The sequence below is a fragment of the Indicator indicator genome, chromosome 24 (assembly GCF_027791375.1).
Source record: "Indicator indicator isolate 239-I01 chromosome 24, UM_Iind_1.1, whole genome shotgun sequence".
NCBI lineage: Eukaryota > Metazoa > Chordata > Aves > Piciformes > Indicatoridae > Indicator > Indicator indicator.
In genome coordinates, this window is record NC_072033.1 from 3,809,625 (window position 1) to 3,818,625 (window position 9,001).

At 49.7% G+C, this 9,001-nt stretch overlaps 1 protein-coding gene across 1 annotated transcript; it reads left to right on the forward strand.

Annotated features, from left to right (window-relative positions):
- The first annotated feature begins 307 nt into the window (after positions 1-307).
- On the forward strand, positions 308-8,305 carry SERINC3 (serine incorporator 3). The gene is made up of 10 exons (XM_054391755.1): positions 308-360; positions 949-1,110; positions 1,552-1,745; positions 2,913-2,992; positions 3,672-3,809; positions 4,625-4,794; positions 5,497-5,587; positions 5,992-6,169; positions 6,514-6,741; positions 7,406-8,305. The coding sequence occupies exons 1-10, from the start codon at positions 322-324 to the stop codon at positions 7,542-7,544; spliced, it is 1,419 nt and encodes a 472-aa protein (XP_054247730.1). The 5' UTR covers positions 308-321; the 3' UTR covers positions 7,545-8,305.
- The last annotated feature ends 696 nt before the right edge of the window (positions 8,306-9,001 follow it).

The window sequence follows — 9,001 nt, forward strand, 5'->3', positions numbered from 1 at the left end:
CGGCAGGGAGGTGTCAAATAGCTGCCGGGCCTGCCGATCAGCCTCACTCATTGGCTGTCCCGCCGCAGGAACCAATCAGCGCCCCTGCTCCTCGCCTCGGGGAGGGCGGAAGTAGTGTTCGTAAACAACGATCTCTCTCCAGCCGCCTTCGCCGGCCCTCCTGCCAGCGCGCCGCTCCATCCTGCCCTCTCATTGGCCGTAGAGCACGCCAGCATGGCGGGAAGAGCCAATGAGCGGCGGCTGCCCGAGACGGTGGCATGAGGGCGCCGCGGGGTGGGGGCGGAAGCAGGAAGTGGCCGGAGGGGACTTGGTGGCGGAGCCATGGGAGCGGCTCTGGGGGTCTGTTCGTTGGCCAGCTGGGTGAGTGGCGGGGCGACACCGGGGGTTTGTTCGTTGAGCAGCGGGGTGAGTGGCGGGGCGGCACCGGGAGTTTGTTCGTTGGTGCCGGGTGAGTGGTTGCCAGCCAGCCCAAAGCTCCCTCTTTCTGCCCGGGGTGGGGTGCTTTCTGCCGGGGGCCCCGGGGGCGGTGCTCTGTTGGGTCCCTTCCCGCGGGGGAGCTCGGGGAGCCTCTTCAACTCCTCGGGGCAGAACAGGCGCCAGGCTGAGCAATCCCCGCTGCTTCCCGGGGACCTAGGGCTCGTATGACCGCCAGGCGTGTGGCCAGCAGGCGGGGCCTGCTCTTGCGAGGCGGTGTCGGTGGCTGCAGAGCCGCGGCCTGGCCCCTGCCAGGCATAGGCCTCCGGGACCAGGGCCCGGCCTGATAGGGCAGATTATCTGCGGGTGGCTTCCAACAGCCTGTCAGTCAGAAATGGCGATTAAGCGGTTTATCGGTGTGGTCCAGCGGGGAGTGGAGCGTCGCTTCACGGAACTCGGATTTTCCTTTCTGTCATTGAACACCCAGTGTCACTTGTGAGGGACGTGCCCTAACTATGTCTGTGTGCCCTTCAGATTCCCTGTTTGTGTAGCGGTGCCTCGTGTTTGCTGTGCCGATGTTGTCCCAACAGCAAGAATTCCACAGTGACTCGTCTTATCTATGCCTTCCTCCTCCTCCTCAGTACTGCTCTTGCCTGCATTATGCTGGCACCAGGGATGGAAGAGCAGCTGAAAAAGGTACGAAGGGGGAAAAAAATCTCTTTCTAACTGCTTGCAAACCCATTACTTGAGCCAGGGAGTATCGATTCTCTACTTGGAATGGATTACATGAGAGACATGGACACTCCGATGTGCCTCATCCCCTGAGTTAAGGGCTGCCTGTACTGAATGGCTTCTGGCTGAAACAGACAATTTAGTGAATGTACGTTTTTTTAAACACAGTTCCTGCTTTCTGAAACAGACCTGGAGACTGCCACTTGCTGCCAGACCCCTGCTGCTATGATATCTTAATCTTCCTGGACACTTTTAGTGATAACATAGGGAAAGGCTGAGCACAAGGTCTTTCGTTATCAGATCTGCCAGAAGAGCACTGACTCTGAAAGCTTTAGCTGCTGGAGCTTAAAGAATGTAAATTGCAAATGCAGGTGTAAGTTGACAACTGAATGTGTCTTTACCCAGATACCTGGATTTTGTGAGGAGGGGCTTCACACTCGGATACCCTACATGGATGGCTTCGTCAGCTGCGATGTGTTCGTGGGCTACAGGGCTGTCTATCGAATCAGCTTTGCCATGGCTGTGTTCTTCTTCCTCTTCTCTCTGCTCATGATAGCAGTGAAAACAAGCAATGATCCCCGAGCTGCTGTGCACAATGGGTATGTGTGAGCCAGCTCTGGCCTTCCAGCTTCATTCCTCTCTCACATTTCCTTGCTAAACATAGTGGCAAATGGTTTGTGTGTACAGGGACAGCCTTGAGTCTGTTTTGAACTGAACAGGGAGTAATGTTCTGGTCTGCCACAAAGTTTCCAATTTCATGAATCACTTTCACAGAACCACAGAATGTTAGAGATTGAAAGGCAGAGATCAAGGCCAACTCCCCTGCCAAAAGGTAGTCCACACAGGAATGCATCCAGGCAGATCTTGAAAGTCTCCAGAGGAGGAGATTCCACAACCTCTCTGGGTGGCCTGGTAATGCCCCCAGGTCAGGTAACCAAAGGACAGTGCTCTGGGCACCTGCAGTGCAATGCACCCATAGAGAGGCTAGATTGCAGCTAGTTTGTATGGCCAACCTGGTGCTGACTCCAGGGCTCACTGGGTCACTCACTAGGCCAGTCAGTAAGACAGCAGGAACTGGTTTCTGTTCCAGTGATTTAACTGGGTTAGTTCTCAGCTAAATGACTGAGTTATTGTAAGAGTCCTTTAATTTGAAAGGCACCTTTTGGAGGTCATATGATCCAGCCACCTGGTTACAGCAGGACCAAAGTGGAGCAGGTTGTTCAGGGGCTCGTTAGTTGAGTTTTGAATATCTCAAAGGATGAGGATGCTTTGGCCTCTCTGGGCAACCTGTGAGTGTTCTGCTTCTGCAGCTCTTTTTGCTGCTTGCATGTGTTGCCTTTTCCCCTTCCACTGTGCACCTGCAAGAAGAGTCTGGGTTTGTTGTCTTTACACCTTTGTTTAGGCAGTTGAAAACAGCAACCAGGTCTCCCTCCTCCCTTGCCCAAGCTGAGCAGTGCAGAGCCAGCTTTCCTCCCAAGGGTGAACTGCTTGCTGGCTCACACTCTGTTTGCTGGAGCAGGAGCTCCTCTTCCAGCAGAGCCTTCAGCCAGTCTGTCACAGTCTGCCCAGCTGCTTGGGGTTTTTCTGTCCCAGGTGCAGTGTCTTTGTTGAACTTCAGAGTTTCTGCCCCTCCCCCTGGGTTGGTGAACATCTTCACCTGGAATGCCACTTTGCATTCGTTACACTGTGGGTGCACAGCAAGCTGCCTGAATGCCTGTTGTGTGCAGAGCCAGCCCAGGGCTTTCAGCTTGTCTCTTCTTTTACAGGTTCTGGTTCTTCAAAATTGCTGCCATCGTGGCTCTCATGGTTGGGGCGTTTTACATTCCTGAAGGGCCTTTCACGAGAGGTACAGTTCATAAATCATCATGGAATTCTCTTTAATAAACTTACTTCATTTGCCTACCAGGCTGGAGCTGTGCTAGTGAAAATTACCTGCTGGGAGACACAGATTCTGCCCTGCTTCTTGAGAGTGTCTTGGTTCAGACAGTGTTTTGGTGAGCACCTGCAGTTACGGCAGTGAGCAATCTCTTCTCAAGTGCTGGGTGTCAATAATGTGGTGCTTGTGGCACAATCACTACTGGGCTGAGTCTTCTGACACTCTTTAGAGGCAGCTTAGAACACTGACAAGTGCTAAATAATTCCCTGAAAAATAAGTGCAAGGAACTTTTGCTGTCTGGCCACATCACAGCAACCTGAAAGGATTGTTGATCCTCAAAGCAGTGTGGCTCGATGGCACTTCTGTCCCAGAGCTGTCCCCTCTTGCATTTGTGCTGAAAGCACCTTGGGCTCAATGATCCCATGCTCAGCCTGAGTAGCACAGGCTGCTCCCTTGAGTAACTAGGGCTCTCCACAGGCTTCTGCAGGGTGGAGGGCAGAGGGATGAACAGTAGCTGCTTTTTAGAAAGCAGGTTCAGAGTTTTTCCTTATTTGGCTGCAGTATAATTAGGAGCTTTTTGTTTTATTCTAAAGTGGGCTAGCATGCAGATGATGATATCTAACCCTGTTTTTCTTGCACCCTTTTCTAGCTTGGTTTGTTATTGGTGTTTTTGGAGCTGCCTTCTTCATTCTTATCCAGTTGGTGCTGCTTGTGGACTTCGCTCACTCCTGGAATGAGAGCTGGGTTGAGAAAATGGAGGAGGGAAATGCTAAATGTTGGTATGCAGGTAGGAGCTTTCACCTGTAAAGGCTTAGGTTTTTTTATGCTGGCCAGTACTCTTGCAGTTTGCAGACATACCTAGAATTACACTCCAGAGTTGTCTTGAGGCACTGCTCTAAACACCTGCAGTTAGCATCTGCAGTGTTGCTTTTCTCTCATGAAATAAAATGCAGAATATTGTGGGTTCATGATGAGCAGGTCTGACAATCACAGCAGACAACACCTGGCTGGTTTACAGTGCAAGTGCAGCAAGAGTAGCCTGGATCTCTTCAACTCTAACTTGTCTTTGCCACTTCCTCTATTGAGGCCCTCAGGAAGGGAGTTGTGTGGGTGACAGTGGCTGCAGGACAGCACAGAGATGACCACTGAATGACAAAGTGCTAATTGCTGTGCTGCTTTGCCCATAGTTACAAACGCTGCAGCCACATTCAAGGGCTGCTTACAAAGAAGGGAGCAGATGGAAATGCGAATGGTTGGCCTCTAGCATGCAGGGGGAAATTCAGAGCTCAGAGATAGCTTGTGAGGAGTGTGCAAAAAGTACTCTGTTTGTGACACTGTGGCTTGACACCAGTTAAACCAATTAAACTGCTGCTGAAAGGCAGGTCTGACTCCCCTGGTGGCAGCCTAGCTTTGCTGTGAGTTACCCTGCTTAGTAAGCCAGAGCAGGGGTTCAGCCATACCTAACAAATGTGCACTCTGCTGGGCTGGTTTCCTGCAGCAGACTTCCAAGGGAGGAAGAGGAAGGGTCTCATTGCAGTGGGAACTGGTCAGTAACTCAGCTCACACTGCCTGTGTGTTGTAATTCTGTTCTTCTCCCTGCAGCTCTGCTCTCCTGCACAGGCTTGTTCTATGCCTTGTCTCTGTTTTTTCTTGTACTCTTCTGCATCTTCTACACGAAGCCTGATGGTTGCACTGAGAACAAGATCTTCATAAGCGTTAATGTGATCCTCTGCATTGCTGTCTCCATTGTTTCTGTCCTTCCAAAAGTTCAGGTAATTGTTTTGCTCTGCTGTTCTCTTCTGACATACAAAGCAGGGAAGTAAGAAGGATGCAGCAGAGATTCAGTCAGATGTAAGAACTGCAACATTCAGATTTGTCAGGGCTGGGCAAGATGGGAACATCTTAAAAAAGCATTTTGCTCTGAAAACAGTGCACTAGGTAGTGCCTTGTTTCCTGGAGGTAGGCTTTGTGTTTTGTGCCAGTGTCATTTTGGACCTTTTCCATATGGAGAATTGCTGGAGTGGTTTTAGTGGTGAAGGCTCTGGCAGGATGGAGAAACCCATTAGGAAAAAGAAGCTGGGAATTTGTTAGCTTAATGCTGTGGCCTAGAAATGATGGGGTTTGATGGGAGAGGAAGCTTGCATGTTACTTGGTTCTGAACTGGTGTTGTTCCAACAAACCTCATGCTTACAAAGCTGTAAGCTGGGATTAACTCAGAACCCATAACCAAGGTCTTGGCCACAGAAGAACTCAACCTGGCCTGTTTGTTCCTTCCATGTCTGAGCTGCTCACTGCATGAATGAAATTGTTCTAAGGAGTTTCTTCTGGTCTTTGAAGCATAGAAAAAAAGCCTCATGCAGACTGATTTTTTTTTTTTTTTTTTCATGCTAATGACTGATGAATAGTATAAAACTGCCCAGGGAGAGGTGGACCTTTCCCTTTTGACCTTGCCTTGCTCCTGTGTCTTTGAACAGGAGCATCATCCCCGCTCTGGCCTCCTCCAGTCCTCGGTCATCACCCTCTACACCATGTACCTCACCTGGGCAGCCATGTCCAATGAGCCTGGTAAGCAGCAGCCAGTGCTGGGCAACATCCTTTGGTGTGAGAGCAGCAGCTGCTGGTGGGGCCTGGAGCTGTCACAGATCTCTGTGGGCACTGCTGATCAAACCCAGTGAGGAGTAAAGCTGACTTTAGTGCAATCATCAAACGGCCTCTTTCCAGACCTAAGCTGGTCTGGGTATTGGGGAGGGGAAGAATCCCAGAGCCAGGGTGTTTTGATTTTATCTATGTTTCTATTTATTGTACCCTTGCACAGCTCACAGGAAGGAAAAATATTCCATGCTATTGCTGCCTCTGGGCAATCAGAGTTCAGCATTTCAAGGGAATGAAAAACTGGAAGCTTCCCTGTCACCTTTTCTTAGCTGAGTGCTGGCAAAGCTCCCCCTCTAACCTGCCTCAATCCCTTTCAGAACGAAGCTGTAACCCAAGTTTGCTGAACATCATCACCCAGATAGCTACACCGACAGCAGTGCCAGAGAACACCACTGTGTTGCCTGCCACCCCAGCTCCACCCAAGTCCCTGCAGTGGTGGGATGCCCAGAGTGTTGTTGGATTGGTTATCTTTGTCCTTTGCCTCTTGTACTCAAGGTAGGACCTGCACTGCTAGCACCTGACAAACAGTTGGGCTTTGTCTGCCTTTTTGTGTCTGAATCTGTGTCTAGTGAAAAACACTCTGGCATAACCATAGAGCTGTTAGAGCAGGCCCAGAGGAGGCCATGAAGAAGATCAGGGGGCTGGAGCACCTCTGCTGAGAGAGTTGGGGTTGTTCAATCTGGAGCAGGCTCCAGGGAGACCTTAGAGCAGCCTTTCAGGGTTTGAAGTGGGCTACAGGAGAGCTGGGGAGGGACTTTTTTTACCCAGACCTTGACTGTGGTCCCTTGCTGACTGAAGCAGGTGCTTTGAACCATGCCCAACTCTGTGTTGCACTGCAGCATTCGCTCCTCGAGCCACAGCCAGGTGAGCAAGCTGACCCTGTCTGGCAGTGACAGTGCCATGCTGGAGGACACCGTGGCGCTGGGCGCTGCGCCCGCCAAGGACGGAGACGTTCGGCGCGTCACGGATAACGAGAGGGAGGGAGTCCAGTACAGCTACACCTTCTTCCACTTCATGCTCTTTCTGGCCTCCCTTTACATCATGATGACACTCACTAACTGGTACAGGTAAGAGCAGGACAGCAGCCTTGGGCTGTGTGTGCCAGCTGCTCTTCCTGGGGGACAGGAGGCTGCTGCCCAACTGGCTCAGGTGCTGTCCCCGGGCTGGCTGCACTGCATTTGTGCCTTCCCAAGTTTGTGTGGATGAATTGTGAAAAGGCAGCAGCTGTAGTTTTGGTGAACTGCTACATCCTTCAGAGAGGCCAGGAGCAGGAAGGAGAGGTAGGAAATTGGGTTAAGGTGGCCTGGGAAGCTTGTCAGTGGCCAGCTTATTGTTACCAGCTCTCTACTGTGGGAAAGATGTGCCACACCTGTCACTTAGAGTGTTCCCTGGATCTGCTGGGAGCACTTGTACAGATCCTCTGCAACTTACATCTCTTTTCCCCAGGACTGCAACAGGATAGAGATGAGCAAATGTACTTGCAGGGCAGCAGGGCTCTGTGCAGAGCTTGCTCAGCAGCAACTGGCTTTGTTCAGGCCTGGGTACCAAGAGCAAGAAACCTGTGAAGGAACCACAGGAGTTGACTGGTTTAGTTGTCTCACTGTTCTCCCACAAAGGCTTCTGCACTGGATTGTCCCAAATGATTGTCCTAACTTTGGATTAGCAGGAGAGGTAGCATGAAATCGTGGATGGTTTAATTAATATCTACTAATTGACTTCTTTTCCTTCTAGCCCTGATGCAGATTTTAAGACCATGACGAGTAAGTGGCCAGCAGTGTGGGTGAAGATAACCTCCAGCTGGGTTTGTCTGCTTCTCTATCTTGGGACCTTAGTGGCTCCTCTTGTCCTTACTAACAGGGACTTCAGTTAAACTGCACCTCTCTGAGCTTACAGAGGTGAAGAAATCATTGCTGAAAGCCAAAATGCTGATGTATTGCTTTAGTTTCACCATGGTCCTGTTCCTTACGTCCACACTAACCTGCAAGGGTAGAGCTGTGTGCTGCCTAACGCTTGAGAGGGACCCAAGCTGCCTCCAGTTATCTTTCTAGCTTAACTTTCAGTTATGGTTATGTTATTGCTGCAGTTACAAAGTTCACTACAACTGTGCTGTCACAACACAGAAGAAAAATCTCTCTTCTGCCCAGTAGCCACAACCCTTCTAGTGAATCAAAGTAACCTTGACCTAACCAGGAATTCATCTGCTTTAAAGATCTCTTCTGGTCAGCAGCACTGGTTGCTAATGCTTCAGTTCCTGCAAGTCAAACCATGCTGCTTGATTTCTACATTCCACTCCAAAACTGTGTTTAAATTTCACTGACCTCCCTCTGTTGTGGCAAAAAAACCCAAAAACCTTATTCCTTACTGAAAGAACACAGCTTTTGAGGCTGATAAACTGGTTAATCTCCAGTTCCTTGAAGGAACACACTTGCCCTAAGAGGCAACTTCTATGTTAACTTCTTTTAGTGTGTTTGCCAAAGCTCACCGGGAAGTGTATGACAAACAGCTCCCTGGTGGAAAGCCAGAGCTGCTGATGGATTTCTCTTGTCTGATATGCTTACAGAGATGTACACAGTGAGTAGTGGCACAGAGGCATTTTGCACTGTAACCTCAGTTTTGAATAAAGAGCTCCAACTACTGAAACTGGCCCAGCCTGTTGGCAGGGGGTAAGCAGCAGCAGTTCTGCAACACAAAACGCTGTCCAGTGTGGTTCAAATCCTGCCTAGGGAGGATGTGACTGCAGCTTTTCTTCATGCAGCAACCAAATCACAATGTATTTCTTCAGACACAACCAACTTGCAGGTGGTTCTCTGTCCAGCCTTAATCCTTGAAGGTGTTCAGGTGCAGGTGTGCAGTGTGGCTCCTTTCCCTAACCTGTGTCTGAACAGCTGTTCACCATTGGGTCTTACAGTAACACAACCCCAAGAGGATACCAGACAACCATTTCAAATGTGGAACTGTTACACTGTATTTAATCACCCAGTCATGCATCAGAAAGTTGCACACTTTCGCCACTCCCGTTTTATAAAATGCAATATAAAAATAAATTTTGTCAAAATAAGACCTACAGGGAACCACCCAGCACCTCTAGGCCCACACACGACAGAAGGGTTGAGTAACACCATGGTTAGCTCATGCCAAAATGAAATTTAACAAAAAAAAAACAAAAAAAAAAAAAAAAACAAAAACCAAAAAAAAAAACAAAAACAAAAAAAAACAACACTTCAGCCAGCTCCTGACAACACCTCAGGGTTTGCAGGACCCATCTGCAGGAGCAGAAATTCAAGTATTTTGCTGTACAGGACGCAGCTACCTGCTTGATGCCAAAAG

Bases quoted from the DNA above. Each gene is read 5' to 3' on its own strand.
- SERINC3 (XM_054391755.1), top strand. From the start codon at position 322: ATGGGAGCGGCTCTGGGGGTCTGTTCGTTGGCCAGCTGG. The intron at 2,993-3,671 runs GTACAGTTCATA...ACCCTTTTCTAG, and splicing joins TGAAGGGCCTTTCACGAGAG to CTTGGTTTGTTATTGGTGTT. The intron at 5,588-5,991 runs GTAAGCAGCAGC...AATCCCTTTCAG, and splicing joins AGCCATGTCCAATGAGCCTG to AACGAAGCTGTAACCCAAGT.